General features: G+C 34.6%; 1 protein-coding gene across 1 annotated transcript; it reads right to left on the bottom strand.

Annotated features, from left to right (window-relative positions):
- Window positions 1-881: 881 nt before the first annotated feature.
- Myot (myotilin) lies at window positions 882-18,178 on the bottom strand. Its single transcript, XM_076856648.1, has 10 exons — window positions 18,073-18,178; window positions 14,293-14,856; window positions 10,929-11,103; window positions 9,956-10,057; window positions 7,209-7,258; window positions 6,498-6,630; window positions 4,118-4,325; window positions 2,350-2,515; window positions 1,716-1,849; window positions 882-1,509 (listed from the first exon to the last, which is right to left on the bottom strand). The coding sequence occupies exons 2-10, from the start codon at window positions 14,643-14,645 to the stop codon at window positions 1,337-1,339; spliced, it is 1,494 nt and encodes a 497-aa protein (XP_076712763.1). The 5' UTR covers window positions 14,646-14,856; window positions 18,073-18,178; the 3' UTR covers window positions 882-1,336.
- Window positions 18,179-18,878: the final 700 nt, after the last annotated feature.

Below are 18,878 nucleotides of genomic sequence, written 5' to 3'. Positions count from 1 at the left end.
GGTTCCACACCTGGCCCAGAAGATTTGCAAAGATGAGGTTTGTAAACAAGCTATAGAAAAGACCAAGAAAATTTGGCTGTACATTAAGGTAGCTCAAATCCTACTAGGATATAAGACAGGAGGGATTCTTATAGTGGTAAAATGGAAAATAAAAGAGAAATCTTTCCAAAGGCTCTAGGGAGGCTGCAAAGAAAACCACTAAGCTGTTTTGAAAGTAAAAGATAAAGCCACTTTTGTTATTTCCCTGAAAGAAGTGGAGTGTGGTGTTGATAAACACTGTTTTATGTACAGATAAAAAGCAAAACCAGGCCACGCTGTAGTGACTGGCAAAAACTATTACTGATGAAAGGAACAGGAGAGGCCAAGTGAAAGGCCTGACCTCCAAGGGACTAGAGGCCTCTGAGCAAGACAAAGCTATTGTCTGAGTTTAACATTGTTTAATAAAAAGAATTCGTGCTTTCCTGTACTTGGACTCTCAGAGACTAATAAAATTGTGTTGTCTAATATAATAAGTTATTTGAGCTTGAAATTGTGGGAGGGGAAAAACCCAAATAGGTATTCAAATTTACATTAAATGTAAGAATTAGGCAGATGATCTTCAGAAACTTTTATCCCACTGAACTCTGTGTATGCAAAAATCTCAGAGGATTAGAGACCTATTCTGTGAACACAAAATTACAAATCTAGGAGAAATTCAGTCATGATTTAAATTTCTGTGGTTCCTTTGAAACATAAGCCATGGAAAGTCCAGTTCACTTTTAGGAGCCGTGAATTTCACACTGTTCTAGGAAATAGTACTGGTGCCCTTTTGGAACTGATTATTTGTAGTTTTTGCTGATTTTTATTATGAAGGTCTATACTTTGATGAAGAGGAGACAGTCTGTTTTAACTATTTGAAGTTTATTCTTTTTTGACATAAAACTATGGAACACTCAGATAATCTATTGTCATGTTAGTATTCCTACAAGAGAAAACAGGTAAGTCTATGTAGAAAGCACTAGCAGTAAACCTTAATGCAAACAGTCGATGTGTTTAAAAGTTATTAATTCATAACCTGTAAATGTTAACTGTATATGACTTAAATGTTAAGTTTCCACATTTTAAGATTGTCTTCTACAGTACAAATCCATATAGCCAGACTTTACCATTGGCTTCGCAAATCAGAGAAGTAGATAGAATGTGCAAGAATCAAAGGATAAATAATATTATGAATGTATATTAATTATATTACCTAGTTAAAGCCATAATCTGTTAAAACAGCTATGGGTTTATTTCAAAAATGTAATTAAATGCATTACTAATAGTGTAGTGGTATTTTCCAATGTTGGTAAAATTATTAAAGTTCGTCACTTTCATAGAGTCCAGATTGAGCTGCCAGACGCTGAAACTCTCCTTCTGGGTTAAAAGCTTGTTTCACATCCAAACCTTTCCCATTGAGTGCTAAATATTTGCTGAAAGTTGGTCGAACACGCAGCTGTTTAGGAGCTGGAAGTGTTTGGTTTGGACGGGCTGAAATAGATCAAATAAAAGTTAATTCAGAAAACCTATTCTAAACAAGTAAGTCAATTACACTTGGTATTCATAATCAGACTTTCAAGGAAAAAAATGATTATGGGGAAAGTCCCTTAGGATTTATACTATACTGAGATTGGTGTTTCTTATTAAATCTTCCTGGTTAGATTCTTTCTAGCACTGGGGTTGATAGTGCGACTTACCTGTAACATCTAATCTCGTGTTACATGTGGTCACCCCAGCTTCATTCACTGCAGACACGGTATACCACCCAGCATCTTTCTTGTTTACATCTTTTATCAGTAAAGTCACTCTCCCAGCATTGTCATGATATAAGCTAAATGAACAACAAACAAATATAGGAATCAATTTTTTTTTTTTTTTTGGTGAAAGTTTAAGGATGTCTCTGACTTACCAAGTCAGACTAATAAGAAGAAAAACAGTCGAAAATTCCAAGGCTGTATCTGATCATTGCCAAACAGCTATTGGTTTTCTTGAATTAAACATGTCACCTGTGGGTGTAGCTTAGTGCTCACCTACTAAGTAGAAAGCTCTGGATTCAATACCCTGCACCACAAAAAAAACCCATCCCCATTCATCTTGTTATATATTTCCTTCAGCCATCTTTCTTCATTGTTAGTACAAAGGTAAATCCTAGGCTATTTAAAATTTCAGATTAGTGGACTCTGACTTAATGAATTTTTATTATATTTCTATATGCATTTTAAAAAATTAGAAAAATTGAGTCTATAATTGCATGCCATTTATAATGTATGTTAAAATATAACTTTATTCATCCAAATCAACTCTAGGCAAATCTAGAAATACTTATCCTACCTTATTCGGTCAGTGTTGAATTGTACCATTTCATTATTCCTTTTCCAGAAAAGCTTTGGTGGAGGTATAGCTGAGATCTGGCATTCTAGTTTCACAGATTCTCCCTCAAAAACTTTTTTGCTCTGTGGTTTGTAGATAAATATTGGTGCTCTTTTATGTTCTTTTGCTACACATTAATAAAAAAAAAATCAAGTGTTTGGAATATTATAAAATGATATAAATCAAACTTGTGTATGTTGACATTAAAGTTTTTAAAAGCAGCAACAAAATTAGAAACTTTTTTAGTTTTAGTTAAAATGCTACAACATACATTACTATTCATGATGTTGAATTCTTTAATTGTAATATAATGATTCATTGAATTTATAATTATGTTTTATTCAAAGAATTTAAGTCATTGATCTATAGGGACGTAGCATGAGTTTTGGTAAGAGTTCCAGACTTGGGTTCATCTTCTCTTTTGGGGGCATGTAGCTCAGTGGCAGAGCACTTGCCCAGCATGTGTGAGGCACTGGGTTCCATCCTCAGCACCATATAAAAATAAACAAATAAAGGCATTCTGTTCATTTAAAACTATAATTTAAAAAAATAGACAAAAAATAGACAAATATTATGACTTTGGGAAGCACATGAGTGAAAGAAAAAGTGATGGTAGAGTACTGTAATTCTGGCTTTTCTGAAGGAGAAATGAGGAGACTGGACAGATGCCAGCCATGGTCTCTTTGAGCTCTAATACAGAATTTCTGAAGCCATCAGCACAAATAGACTTGCCCAAAGTTTAGTCACTTGAATTATGTGTTTATGTTTTATTCCTAGGTCACTAGATTTTTCTCTTAGATTTTTAGGCCTTTTCAGACTATCATAGAAAAATCTTAAAGATTTTTAATTAATTTTGACATAATACAAACTCAAAATGTCCGTCTTTTAACCTGATCAAGTTTTCTATATAATGAACAGTGAATTAGGGCAAAATATCCCCTATATGATAATACCATAGTTTAAACCATTTTAAATGTGGTATGTTTAAAGTACTTACATTGTAAAACAGAACATGAGTTTTTTTGAGAACCTTCTACCACAAAGAAATTTGAGGCATAAGTTTTGTCAAGCCTGTTTACTAAAACAAGTGAATATATTTTTGTTATAATTAGAGACTGATTTCCTAGAAAAGTTACCATTTAGCCAGGTATGATGATACCCATCTATAATCCCAGTAACTTGAGAGGCTGTGGCAGGGGGACCGCCAAGGTCAAGGTCAGCCTCAGCAACTTAGTCTCAAAATAAAAATTAAAAATTTTAAAGTTTTATTTTTTAAAAATAAAAATTTTAAAGATATATAGTTCAGTGGTAAAGCATCCTTGGGTTCAATCTCCAGGATAAATAAATATTGCCATTAACTCATTTAAAATTACGATAGTTTATGACAATTCTGTAATAACATGAGTCAGGGTGGTCATTTTAGACTATAGACCAGATAAATAATATAAAGTTTTTACTTTGAACCCCCATAAGTTCAAATTTAGTCTGTCTAAAATTTTATGATTTCTTTTCTAGAAAAGCTTTGATGGTAGATCTGTCATTCTAATTTCACTGACTTTCCCTCAAAATATCATTTTAAAAATTGTTGTTGTTGTTGTTGTAGGTAAAAATTGGCATTCTTCTAGGCTGGGTAGACATCAACCTGGAGCATGAAATCCTCTGGGGTTTTCTTTTCTTTTTTTAATACTTTTTCTGTACTGCTGGATTTGAAGGATCTTTTCAGTCTTACCAAGGACATCCAGCTGCACAGTGAAGGTGGCTTCCCCTGCTCTGTTCCTGGCAACACATGCATAAGCCCCTGCATCTGAAGCTCTGACCACTTCAAAGATGAGTGAATGGAAACCCTTCTCAGATACTATCATTTTGTGCAACTCATCCGACTGAACTGGTCTTCCATTTAGATACCATGACACATCAGGAGCCGGCAGGCCACTCACCTAGAAACAAAAACGCAGGGCGTGGCAGAATTTTAAAAGTATGGCATCATGAGAACCCACTTGTCCACTTAGTAATTTTTGACAATTTCAGTATCTGAGTGGGTTTGTGATAAAAAATGCAAAGCAAGAGTTTGAAAAGTTATTTGTAATTTAAAAAAATGAAAGAGTGGAATTAAAACCCATGAAGTTAATATATTATTTTCAGACTAGCTCAAGTCCCATCTAACTTTCATATACAACCTCAAGCTCTTTACGATCTTAATTAATGTGTTGACAACATTAATTTATGTTACGTTGGTCTCCTTAAGGAATATGGAAGTCATATGGCTTTTCTGGCTGAATGTGACTGCAAAGGAAGTCCCGGAGGCACTTATCTAATTGTTGACTGAATGAGTAACTTCAGCTACAGTTTGTTAATGGGGAGTTTGTTAAATATTTTTGGATAAGCCTTAACACTAAATTTAACTGATAAGAAATCTGAAAAAAAGCATTTTCTAAGAATAAGATTTCCAAAATGAGAATAATAAAAATGTAGTCTTTTCTAAAGAGCTGTTCTAGCCTAAAAAAAATAAACACCTCTTCTAGTCCAATAGAAAGCAGGGTGGCTTAAATTTTTTGATGGAGGAGAATTAGAGCTGCATCATACTTTAGAACTCCTACTGTTATGAGACCTTTGGTTTATATAGAGTATACCTATTTACTCAATTAATCATCATAAGTTTATAAGGTATGTGTCTTTGTCATTCCCATTTTACAGAAGAGGAGACAAAAGCACAGAGTAGTTGTTATGGTTTGGATAGGAGATATGCTACCCAAAACTCACATCTGAGACAATGCAAGAAAGTTCAAAGTGACAGGAATGGGAGGTTATAGTTCATGTATGTATAATGTGTTAAAATACACTCTATTGTCATGTGTATCTAAAAAGAACAAATTAAAAAAATTAAAAAATTCAAAGGGAAATGATTGGGTTACAAAAGCTTTGACCTATATCAGTGCATAATTCACTTGAATGGATTAACTGGGTGGTAACTGTAGGGAGGTTGGGTGTGCCTGGAGGACACTGAGGAATGTACCTTTGGTATATATTTTGCCCCTAATGAGAGAATCTCCCCCCTCTTCTCTCTCCCTCTCCCCTCACCTTCCCTCTCCTTCCTGTCATGACCAGAGCTGCTTTCCTTGTCACATCCTTCTGCCTAGATGTTCTGCGTGATCACCTTGGGCCCACTGCAATGGAGTTGACTGTTTAGGGACTGAGACCTCTGAAACCATGAGTGCCAAATAAACTTTTCCTTCTCTCATTGTTCTTGTCACGTCTTTTGGTCACAGCAATGAAATAGCTAAGACAGCAGTTAAGTGACTTGTCTAAGTTTACACAGCTGAAAAGAGGCAGAGTCAGAGTCAGGATTCAAACTCACATCAGTTCAGCTCCAGAATTTGTGTTCTTATTTATTTATATGTACTACTTTTCCGGTCTTTCCCTTTCCTTTTTTGGAATTTTTGTCTTTCTAAAAAATATTTATTGGTGCATTATAATTATACATATTAGTGGGATTTGTTGTTACATATTCATATATGCATACAATTTCATTCCCCTGTACTTCCCTTTTACCTCCTGCTCCTCCCTCTCCCTGGTCCCCTTCCTCTACTCTACTGTTTCGCTTCTATTTTCATGAGAACTCTGTCTCCCTCACCTGCTTTTCTTCTCTCTCATTTTTATATATGAGAGAAAAAGTACAACCTTTGACTTTTTCTGAGATTGGCTCATTTCACTTAACATAATATTCTTAAGTTCCATTTGTTTTCCTGAAAATGACATAATTTTGTTCTTCTTTATGGCTGAATAAAATTCCATTGTGTATATATGCCACATTTTCTTTATCCATTCATTCAGTTATGAACACCTAGGCTGGTTCCAGAGTTTGGCTATTGTGAATTGTGTTACTTGGGTATGCGTGTATTCCTATAGTATGATGAGTTTAATTCTTTAGGATAAATACCAAACAGTGCTATAGCTGGGTCATATGAGGCCCCTGCCTTCTAATTTCTATAGTGCAGCATACACTACTTTTCAAGCTGTGTACCAAGCTTTGCAGTAGGAAGAGAATAGAATTTCCAAAATTTGGTATCTCATGGTCAATTTCCCCCCAGAATATTGAACTCTTCTCTTACTTTGAAGTCCATTCTGCAGAATCTTCCTTCTTCAATTGACATGTTTTCTGGCACTTGAATGAAACGTGGTGGGTAAAATTTCTCCTGGATTGCATCCTGATCATTTACATCTCCTCTTGAGGATGATCTACTTCTACAAAAGCATTTTAATAATAACAATGCATAAATGTTGTCATACAAGTACAGTTTGGTCATGAAGTGTGAAAGCCCAGAACCTACTGTTTGATCTGTTAGTATAGTAACAATGGGCTGAACTATTAGAAATGGTAGCAATTCAAACATTTGGTAAATTTTTGCAGGAAATGATTGCCTTGAATTAATGAAGAAGCTGATCCATGAGTACTCCATAGATTATTCTTATCATCTGCAAAGATTTATTAGAATTTGGACAATTTCTCATTGTCATGAGAAAGTTGTTTAACAAGAAAACATAATCTTGGCCTATATTACCAAAACATTAAAAAAAACCTTCCTCAATATAAATCTGATAAATATTAATTAATTAATTCTACTTAGTATTAATATAAAATTTAATTACTATTAATATAAAATTTTGGCTCATCATCTCTGACATGAGAAAATTCACATTGTGTTTTAAAACGTAAAGTAGTAAACTTGAGGGTTTTGTAAATATTACATTTTTAAGCTAAAAATATTCTAGGTAGCAAAACATCAAAAATGTTGAACTTTTTTTATTTTTTATTTTTTTACCTTACTTGTGATGTAGGAACCTGTAGTCGTGCATGTTCTGGATTGTGATGCTTGAAATCAAAACATAGTGAGAATGTTAACACACAGGTATTAGCTTAACATGAAGCAGAATTAAGCAGTTGTAGTTGAAAAGAACTTGTCCATTTGGCTGTATTTGTACAGTCATGGTTAGTTTTACATATTCAATTTTTAAACATTTTAAATAGACTACAAACCTCTTACTCTAGCAAGAAATGCCTACGATAAATAGGACTATTTAACAGGTATTATTTATAAAAATTAGCTACACTTGAGATTGATGAAGGTTCATTTTTTAACATAACTATTTTGTGACAAAGGGTGATGTGATCCCCCTGATGTGTTTGAAATGGGAGCACATGGGACAGATTGTCCTTGAGTAAAACAGGAATAGACATGAAGTCACTTTTGTTGGCAGTAGATACAGGGTCTTATGCCTGCTGCTCAAAAGTGGCACCAACATCAGTAAACACACATTAGACTGGAAAATACTTCTCTTTATAGCTCGTGTCACAAAGTCCTATGGGTTGCCATTGGAGATAGGTGTAAAACTGTAAAAGAAAGCTTTGAAAACCAGCACGGATAACTTCCTGTTAATAAAGATATATTTATTTTAAGCAAATACCTTTTAGGATTTATATCCAAGTATCAGAAAATTATTTCTGTTTGAGAAAAAAGTCAGAAATTGATGGAAATTATAATATAATTAATTAATTATTTAGGGACACTTTTGTGTATTTTACTGTTCTTGGAACAGTGGGAGATAAAAAGCAGTGGAATATACAGTCCCTGTCCAAATTCCTGAAATAACCCATATGAGAACACAGAAAATTTCAATATAAAAAATATATTTTGAGATGAATCTCTTTAGTTAATGTGTCTTGTCTTTATATATATATATATATATATATATATATATTAGTTGTAAATGGACACAGTGACTTTATTTTTAAAATTTATTTTTATGTAGTACTGAAGATCAAACCCAGTGTCTCTCAAGTACTAGGCAAGTGCCCTACCACTGAGCCACAACCCCAGCCCCTGTCTTGTCATTTTTAAACAAGTCTTTCAACTCTAACAATTTTTGGCTAGGCTTAAGGTTCTTTAAAATGTCAAAACAACTATTCATTTCAGTGATCAAAAAAATCCAATAATTTTTTTTGGTTAAAAATTATTCAAATTGTTTTGGCTCTGGTTTGAACATATTGTATTCAGAGATGAAGTATTTCTGTTGTACCATAATTTGATGACATTTTGTTATTTTTTAGGTACAGTATTTGAAATAAGAGTTTTCTGATTCTGTATGATATTTATGCTGTTATTTTTTTCTAGTACTATTGGCTTCATTTTAAAGGTTTTAAGAATGAATGAATGAGAAAATAATAGATTCTCACCCTTGAAATGATATACTGTACATTTATAAGATAAACTGTCATCAACATAATGTTGCTTTGAGTAATTTCTACTATACAGATAGGTTTGTGTCTTATTCTTGCTGTAATTTCCTGCACCAAGTTTGGAGCCGAATATCTAATAGGTGTTCCATGTAAATGTGCTGAGTTAATGAATGAACAAACTGCAGTCACCAAAATGAAATATAAGTTCTATCTTCAATGTTTAGTTTTTGCTTTATTCGATCGTGCTCATCCTTTTTCATAAGTCTAATTGTATTTAACAGAAACCAAAACCTGATTTTCAATTTTCTATATTTGGAAGCTTGGAATTCTTGAGTTTCCCATTTCCTTCCCATGGGTCCCAGTTTCTTGTGGACTTTTCTGTAGGGCAGTAGTGCTAATTATAAAAGGAAGATACGTGGATCTTGGGGCACAAGCCTGTAATCCCAGTGACCCAGGATGCTGAGGCAGAACGATCACCAAGTTTGAGGCCAGCCTGGGCAACTTAGGGAGACCCCCCCTCTCAAAATAAAAATAACAAAAAGGACTGAGGATGTAGCCCAGTGGTAGAGCACTTGCCTAGCTGCTTCTTCAACTGTATATTTTCCTTTAGGTTAAGTTAATCATTAAAAACAGATCGGTCAGACACAATCCTATGGGATATTCGTTTTATGCCCTCTGTAAAATTAACCTCTTCCTACAAAGGATTCTTTTGTTAATCTGAGAGTCATTACTGGTAAGAGTTTTTTGTTTTGTTTTATTTTAAATACAGGAACATGACAAAAGGAATTGAACATTTCATTAATACTAGGAGTATAATTTAAAACATTGAGGTGATTGACATTTATGAGAAAAGGTTTTAATTACTTTGAGCTTTAACTTTTGTCCTGTTAAAGATTTACAACACAAAGTCTCTGTCCCTGTAGAAAGATTCCTAGGTCTAACTGACCCCTAAATGTCCAGATAAAAAGTAATATCATCAGCCTGGTGTTTTGATTTTATGTCAGCTCATCTGCAGACATTAGGACTACAGAAAATGTGGTAAAATTTCACACCGGCACCTATACCCACTCACCATCCATGATGGCCTTTGTATATTCTAATGGAGAATGGAAGTGATTGGCTTTTATTTGCAGTGCTGTTTATAAGCATTTAGAAAAGCAGACATTTAAAAATTGCACAGAATAAAAGTGCTTTAAGCTGGGTGTCGTGATCTGTGTTTGTAGTCACAGGAATTTGAGGCAGCCTGAGCAACATAGCATGAACCTATCTAAAAAACAAAACAAAGAAAGAAAGAAAAAAAGTTTCACTCAGATAAAGGTTATTTTAATTTACCTGTGGTGAATCCTGTGCATCATTATTCTGAGCTTGAAATACAGCAGCTGCATTCTGTGGTCCCAGCAATCTGCGAGCCATCTTCTCCTCATATGTTAGTCGCTTTAAAAAAGTCAGTAGAAGATGAGCATCAGATTTACTACAAGGTATTCAAACAGATTTACCTTAAAACTACTACTGTAAGTCAGAACTTCAAAGAAGCATGGTTCTGTCCATTGAATTATAGATTCTATGTTTTAAGCCATTCAAAACATTATTTTTCCATCTTTGTACTATTTCTGTCATGTCTAATAAAGATTCCTTTAGGATTTTATTTGCTCCTAAGAAAGACAGGCATAATCACCCTTAGATAAGGCCCTCCAAAGTAAGGGGGAAATCTTTCCTTTCCTCCTTATTTTGCATATTCTAGTCCCTCCTTTTTAAAATATAGTATTGTATAACTTCACATTCAAAAATACATTTTTATTAAATGAAACACTGATCATTTGATTGTACACACTTCTGATTGATACCAGTGCAACTGATATGCTAAATGTACTTGGATTAAAAGGAGATAGCACTGTTTCAAAGATCAGTGATAATACCAATGTACACTGTAAGTGCTACATAAAAATTATAGCTTGATGTATTTATCCATCAATATTATATAACAAAGAACATGAAGAAGTTGGGTTGACAACATTTTCTATTCATTATTTGGCCATCAGACATTTTATGAGGGTGATGCTTAAAACAAAATTTTCATTAAATCATTCAGATTGGTTTTTCATTAGATTTATTCTTTTACTATTGAAAACCAATCAGTGATTTCGTGCAAAATAATATGAACTAGCCCACAAATATTCCTTCTTTTTAGATAACCCTATTCCTTGTTGCTTATATGAACAAAGATCTGTGAGACAGAAATAACTTTCTTATTGAAATTAGATTTTTATAGTTTTATTGGTCTTTTGTACAAAATAGACATCTTTACTTGATTTCCATTATGAAGAAGGGTGTCCTTGCATTTCAGCTTCCTCTCCAAATCTTGAATCAAAGCTTCTTTAGATCCCTGTATTTCATGGTCAGGAGTCCTTGGTGTGGGCTTAGCATTTGCAGTTTGGGATGGCTTAGCATTTACAGGTTGACCAACCGAAGATTGTTGATAGCTTATAAAGGAAAAAGAAGAAAATTTCAAAATTTAAAAAAATAGAATCAACTTCATTTTGTAAGTCATCTACAGATATGGTGAGAGTACCACAAAGAACTACCAGTGTTATTAAAAACACAAAATATATGGGAAATTGGGATATTTCATGCAGAATAATATGGACTAGCCCACAAATATTCCTTCATGGGAAAACTGGCCACTGCCCTAATGAGTATTTTGCCATGATCATAATGAATGTTGCCTAGTTATACAAATGTGATAACCTTGGTCTGTTCTCTGACATGTTCTAGTCCAAATATTCGCAAGGATCATTAAAAAAACTTCTGGGCTCCCAGTGGAGCCAGACTTCACTTAAGCTGTCTTTAGAATCTTGATTAGGAATCACTAGATTGTAAACAGATTGAAGAAGAAAAAAAGTTGTCTTATTACTTATCATTGTATCATTGTATCATTTTATATTCACTAAGTACAGGCATAGGAGATATTGTCAACTGAGTGAATGTTTTTCGTTGTACTCAAGATATTATGTGTTGGAGTTGTTGATGTACATTTTCCCTCCTTCCATTTCAGTTTTCTTATTTTGACTATATTAATCCTTAACTAAAGTCTGATTTGTTCAGTTAATAGCCAAACCAAGTGTTTAAATAAACAGTGAACTTTTTGTTTTTTTGCCCCTCCAGATTGAATTCCTGGGCCAAAATTGCACAATTCCTTTCGTCATATAGATCTCAATTTACTCCAGCTGTCTGAAAATTTAGCCTATTATGTGTTTTTTTTTAATACCAGCCTGCCATCTTCATAAAAATCACACATTTGTTAAAGCAAATTAGAATTAGGTAATTCTAATTTTCAGACTATCATGATACCTCTTAGAAATCCTGGAGGATTAACAAAAGCAAGCCTGAGAATCACTGATGTCTCTGAAACCTCAGATACTTTATTCACTGAATATTCCCATAATTTCCAGCATAGATGGCTTGAGTGTTAACAGTTGATACCTGTTCCTATTTATAAACTAATATTTTATTTGTACATAGCTTTATGAGTCTGATTTTCTATCACCAATTAGCCCAGCCCTTAATTTTGTTACAGATCAGAAAACTGAATCATTGAGCAAGAATGGTACTTGTTGAATATTACAAAGCACATTTTTTAAAGAAGGAATACTTAGAAATTCCTCTCAATTTCTATTGTGTGTGATTTGATTAACTGAATGAAATGTTTGCTTACAGGCTTCCTACCAATGAAAAGCTAAATAAAGCTTTCAAACTTCTTTAGGTCAGAATTCAAGGGATTATCTTCGAAGACAGAGCAAACTTGAGCCCATCATAACAATGAGGGAGTTGTGCACTAATGTTCAAAGGGCCAGGGCTTTCCACCCTGTACAGCTGAACACAGAACGGGTATCATGTAGCTATGGGAAGATTAAAAGAGGTGTCTCTGGTTGCTGAAAATGGAACAGCTAAAGCTGGATCTTTGATCTTTGGTTTGGAGACCTCCTAGGCTTTCTTTCTTATTCTCTCTATTTTTGTCTTTCTTCCTCTCTTCTTAGGTCTGTGCACAGAGCTGGGTACATGATTGAACCTCTGTGAATATTTGTTTTATAACTTTCTTTCCTGGGCAGGAATTTGGAATGGAATTGAAAGACTTGACTAAGAGAAACATTATAGTCAGGAAAGATTATTTTAGATTTAAACATAGATGAAAATGATTATCTGGGTAAATGTAACCAAGAAAAATCTACGATGTATGATATGGGAATGATGGAATTTGGGGAGGAAGAGAGCAAGGAGCTCTTAATTCTTAAAGGCATCCTTCAAAAATATTAGGTCAAGGGCTGGGGTTGTGGCTCAGTGGTAGAGCCCTTGTCTAGCATGTGTGAGGCACTGGGTTCAATTCTCAGCACCACATATAAATAAAATAAAGGTTCTTCAACAATTAAAACAATTTTTTAAAAAATTAGGTCAGGTCTATGAGAATGTCATTTTTATAGCTCAAAAACAGTTGACTATCAGCCATTTCAAATGTTTTAGCCTAATATCCGTATGATTATCACATGTGATTTTGGCTTCTCTGATTATTTTTTGAAATATGGAAAAGGTTTATTTGCAGGTTGAATGTGTGTACTCAGTTCAATTAGGTTTCCAATGTTGTCACCAATACTAGACTTTCCAGAAAAATTAGCCTTTAGAGAAGACTGATAGAAATTAGCAAGAGTTTTAGGGAATGTGTCAATATGCCTACAACAAGACATATTCCACCAATTTTTGAGATGCCTCTGATTGAATTCTCTGACGTCCTAGCTAGCCAAGAAATAGGAAAACTGATAGCCCTAAGTATGCATAAGCATGAAGTATTCAGTTCATGTTTTAAAAAAAGCCCAACCACCACTTCCTTCTTCATATCAGGTTCTCCTAGGACAGTCTTAGGCTGTGGAAATAGTACATGCTTGCCTAAGGCTGCAGGTATTTTTCCCTATTTTTCCCTGGATTTAGATCACCCAACGAATTTAAACAAGTTATGGTTTTAATTTCCAAAGGAAGCCTTAAAGTCCTAGGTCTTCACCTATAACAAGCCTTCCTTTTGCTCATGGTAAACAAAATTCATACACGTGAGTGTCTGAATCCCAGATTTTTGAAAAAATTGTTAATTTAAAATTCTTTGAGCCAAATAGATATTCAGGATTAGAGGGGGAAATGGATAGGAAGAAAAGCCTAAGGCTGAAAAGAAACTTAATAGCCTTTGCTTATGTGAGAGGAAATCCTATCTGAAGAAGAGTAGACAGGTGTTCTTCATCTCAGTTGAGCCCAGACCAGAGGAATTAAATTTACAGCAAGAGAGACTTAGCTTAGACCTTAACAAAAAGTTCACTGTTCTTGGGTATGTTAGAAATCTTGTTCTTTTTTTTTTTTTTTTTTTTGAAGATGGAAAATAATAGGTAAGTCATAGTATGGGGTAATAGGTAATTTGAGTTCAGCTCAGCCTGGACACTGGAGAAAGGATCAGATTGACTTCTTGTTGCCAGTACTCTGGTTCAATGTGTTCTAGGAGGATTATGGGATGAGACTGTAAGGTCACATTGCATTTTTACATAGTACAGAATGAATTGCAATCCATCCGCCTCCCCCCAAGCACCTCAGATACAGGTTCACTGTACATACAGTATATATATATAAAAATCACTTACTTGGATTCCACAGTGGAAGGGGTTTTACTGGTACTGTAATCAGGCTGTGATGGTAATATGGAGCTGAGGAAGCTGGCCGGGGACTGGTTATAGGTGCCTGTAACCCTTTGGCCTGGGTTGGAGCCAGCAAGCGGCTGGGAAGCAGGGAAAGCTGAGGAGGACATGGTGATGTGAGAGCTCACTGTGGAGGTGGCAGAAAACCTTTGCTCTGTGCACTGGCGGGGCTGGATCATAATGGAAGACTGTTTGGTCTGGCTAGAGAAGCTGGATGTTTCCGGTCCAGGAGGCTGCAGTCTGGAGCCACATGGGTTTTGGGACTGGATGAAGTGTTTTGGACGTTCGTAGTTAAACATGCTTAGCTGGCAGATGGAAGATGAAGGCAAGTGATTACTACAATGATTTGTTCCTGGAAAGGCGGGGTCCTGAATGTGGGGCTGCAAGTCTGGAATTAGGGAAGGTCTTAAGAAATCAGAAGCAGCCTTGGTCTGCCCCTCCTTGCTGGGATCTTGGGAATAATGTGCTTCTGGCTTTGGTGAAGTGGGCTTCTCTTGATGAATATTGTTCCTTCAAAAGGAAAAAAATAATTAAGTTGTAATTTTTATTTAAACAATATTGTTTATTTGATTTTTTTTTCTTTTAAGGTTGTAGGATTTTCTGGCTTCTGGACTTTCCCTTCTTTTATTTGTATCTTTGCACACATGACTTTCCCCCTGAGAACAGGTAAAAATGATTCATTAGTGTTTGTTGACCCCAGGTAACAGCCTATATAGGGGCTTCAAAATGTAAAAGCATAAAATTGTCTTTTCCGAGAGGTTATTTTCTTTTTCTTTTTTTTTTTTAAGAGAGAGAGAGAGAGAGAGAATTTTTAATATTTATTTTTTTTTTTAGTTTTCAGCAGACACAACATCTTTGTTTGTATGTGGTGCTGAGGATCGAACCCGGGCCGCACACATGCCAGGCGAGCGCGCTACCGCTTGAACCACATCCCCAGCCCTCCAAGAGGTTATTTTCTAAAAATATTTTTTAGTTGTAGATGGACACAATATCTTTATTTATTTTTATGTGGGGCTGAGGATCGAACCCAGTGCCTCACAGTGTGAAGTAAGCACTCTACCACTGAACTACAGCCTCAGCCCCTCCAAGAGGTTATTTTTAAAAAGAAATTCTTTGATGATGCTCAGTGTGATAAGTGTATAATCTCATAATTAACTTTTACCCAGATGCTGAAGATTTATTAACCATAGAGATTTTATGATTTAAAATTAATAGCAGTTAGGGCTGAGAACGTAGCTCAGTGGAAGAAGACTTGACTGGTATGTTCAAGGCCCTGGGTTCAATCCCTAGTTTCACAAAAAAGTAAATAAGTAAAAAGATAAATAATAGCAGCTAAATATATAAGGTCAGCCTCTGTTCAGTATGAAGTCTTCCCATTGCTCATCTAAACAAATTAATTGTCCTTGTGATATACCGATTAATTAATATCCTGATGGTCTCTGATGAACAACATCTTGGTAAAACAAGGGAAGCAATATGCTTCATTTATGAAGAACATGACTTTAATATTTATTCTTTTTTCTTTTGCCCTTTCTCAATTTTACAAAGTAGGGTGAACATCTACAACTCATTTTTTATCAACTTCAAGTGGATTTTTTTTTAGTCTTGCAGTTCACTGTCTCTTTCTTTCCCCTTAATTCCAAGTTGGCTAAACTAGATGGCAATTAAGGATTGCCTTTGTGTATGCTTGTCTCTGTATATAAGTTACAGACTACATTCCAAAGCCACTAGTAAATTTTTTTCTGTTATTTATAGATTATACTTTCTAGTTATTGGACTTGATGTTCTCTTAGAGTTTTACCTTTTATTACTTGTTTATGATGTCTTTTAGACTAATTTTGGAAAGGTTTTAGCGTCTCTGACTTATTCTTTTAAAATAGCAAATAGGAAGTAGAGATGGAAAGCACTTAAGAAGTTAGTCTGTCCTTGGAAAAGATGATACTATTTCCCTTACTTGGCTCTGCAGTAGCCTTCCTGCCTTCCTACAGTAGTAGATCCTCATCTTTTTATTTATTTGCCATTAAAAGTAAACTTGATTAATAGCAGTTAGGGCTGGGGATGAGGCTCAGTGGTAAGAGCTAATGCCTAGCATGCACAAGGTCCTGGGTTCAATCCCAGCACCAAAAAAAAAAAAAAAAAAAAAAAAAGCAAAACAAAACAACAGCAAAACCTTGAAGGATTATATTTGCTGCTGATTTTTTTCATTACTATGAAAAATCTAAGCAAGATTATAAATAGACATAATACACAAAGATTAGCCATATATATTATTGTAACATTGACCCTATTTTTATTCAAAATATCAGATAATTTAATTCAAGTAAGTTTGGTTTGTTTCACATAGTATGAAACAATACTAAGATAATGATAAATCAAACTTTTAACCAAAAAAATCAACCAAATTGTTTATCATCATTGAAACAAAGTCTTATAATTATTTGAGTTAAAACTGGAAGAAAATATCAGTATTAGCATTTTTTCCAGATCAAACCAACTTCATTCTAAGGTTGTATATGTAGCTTAGAGTTAAATTAAAACTGGAATTTTTAGGAAAGCTTAAAATACAACTAAATAGTCAAGCAAAAGAGTCTCTTGAAAGAGGACACTTAAAAGATTTATATTCCTTAATTTAAAGTTTATGAACACAAATGCCTTCAACCAGAGAACATTATAGAAATCAACTACATTAGGCCTTTAAATTGTTGGGGGAAAACATCCAGAGGGAGGGCTTTAAGTCAATCTCCTCAAATAAAAGGTTTCTATTTTAAGGCAAGTAGTTCTGTAGTTACGGGTTTATTCACTCCATTGCAGAAGTGAATCTAGACTTTATTTCCTAATTTCTTTTCTGGGTAGACAAATTATTTGGACTCATTCAAGTAACTCACTTCAAGTAACAAGGAATAAACTCTTTAACAAATAGCCAGTACATATTTTCCCAAAAGAGTTTCCTATTTTTCTTTACACTTATTTTCAGAATATCTTTACATACATTCTCTCTCTCTCTCTCTCTCTCTCTCTCTCTCTCTCTCTCTCTCTCTCTCTTTTTTACATATGGTTTCAAGAATGTCAACTATCTTGTACATTTTGGGGATGGACCTACATAATTTCTGATATTTTTTAAAGCTCAGTTAAAATATGATCTTTCAAGAGTCTCATTTTATCTATGTTTCAATAAACTTTTATGCAAATACTTATACAGATAACTCCAAAAGTCTTTTTTTTTATATTTGTAGTTACTCTTCAACAATCCAATTCTATCAGAGATTTGATTACAAGACAGTATTCTTTTATTCCAAGTATTGTTGAGTCAATTCAAAGATTTTATAAATAAAATAGTTTCCTATTTTAAACATACTAAAAATATTTTCAAAATATTAACTATTAAAAATATTTTCAATAGAGCAGAGACTGCATGAAAGATAGGGGAAGGATTTTTGAGACCATAGGACATCATCACAATTGCAGTCAGATCAAATGTTTCAAGGAAAAATGATGCTTTAAAAATAATGACACACAACCATCTTTCTCTCTGACCTTTGTATAAATGCCTTCCAGTTTCCATGGAATGAATAGGTTACTTTCTCTTTAAATCTTTATAAAACAAAGATTCAATATTGGGACTTTCAGACTTTTTAACTGCAGATTGTCTTTGGACCCATCCCTCCTATTTGGACAAAAAACAAAAGCAAAACTCCTAACTGTAGCATGAATAAAGAAGGGACTTACCCGTGGTTCCAGAAGTTGCCAGCTGGGTTTAACCCACTATAGAAGGGAAGGAAAAGGCATCTCCTTCCCTCACGGGCTAATCTAGTGGCTCTGTGCTTAGTATTATAGCACCACTGACTTTTATCAGCTGCCAAACAGTGACATCTGATGTGCTTGCCTGTCCATCTACCTATGCTGGCATATCAAAGTAAGAGTCCACAATCTAAACAATATCTCAGATGTCTTAGTGATATTTAAGGAGTGGGATTACATGAGCTTCTTTTGCAGGCCTCTTTATTTTAGACACAAAGTTTGACTATGAGCTTAGCAAGCTCCTGTGGGGGGGGGGGAAAGCAGTAAATTGGGAAAGGGGAAAAAGTATAAAGGAAACTCAATTTATTTACTGTGATGGGGACTTGGATTCTTCTCTGTTGAAGAGACAAGAACTAAAGGAAAAACAGCATTCTAAGATAAGGTTTTCTATCTAGTAAAACTTCTCCAGTGATAAGACCAGTGGTGGACTGGTTCCAAATCGACTTGTATTGCATCATTCTTCATCTGAAAGCTCTTTTTCCACTTGCCTAATGAGAGTGAGGGTGGAGTTTGATTCAAGCAGTTTGTTCAAAGAGGAGGTGTGGTCTGGGCAGAGGCAGGAGAGCAGGGTCATGCTGATATGTCACTGGGAAAGTAGGCAAATGGGAAAACATAATTTAGTTTCATAGGCAAGTTTCTGAATCTGTCTGGTGTATGCCCCTTTGACTTACAACTTTTATTCTAAAAGAGTTTTGAAACACTTAAGGAACAACCAAACAAATAAGCAATCTATG

The sequence above is a fragment of the Callospermophilus lateralis genome, chromosome 5 (genome assembly GCF_048772815.1).
Source record: "Callospermophilus lateralis isolate mCalLat2 chromosome 5, mCalLat2.hap1, whole genome shotgun sequence".
NCBI classification, from domain to species: Eukaryota; Metazoa; Chordata; class Mammalia; order Rodentia; family Sciuridae; genus Callospermophilus; species Callospermophilus lateralis.
This window is presented reverse-complemented; position numbering and strand designations above follow the sequence as displayed.

What these genes read in the sequence shown, in the direction of transcription:
- Myot (XM_076856648.1), bottom strand. Translation starts at nt 14,645, where the DNA reads ATGTTTAACTACGAACGTCCAAAACACTTCATCCAGTCCCAAAACCCA. An exon ending in ATGCACAGGATTCACCACAG is followed by an intron (nt 7,259 to 9,955) that starts GTAAATTAAAAT and finishes TTTGATTTCAAG; the next exon opens with CATCACAATCCAGAACATGC. An exon ending in TCTGCAGAATGGACTTCAAA is followed by an intron (nt 4,326 to 6,497) that starts GTAAGAGAAGAG and finishes TTTTGTTTCTAG; the next exon opens with GTGAGTGGCCTGCCGGCTCC.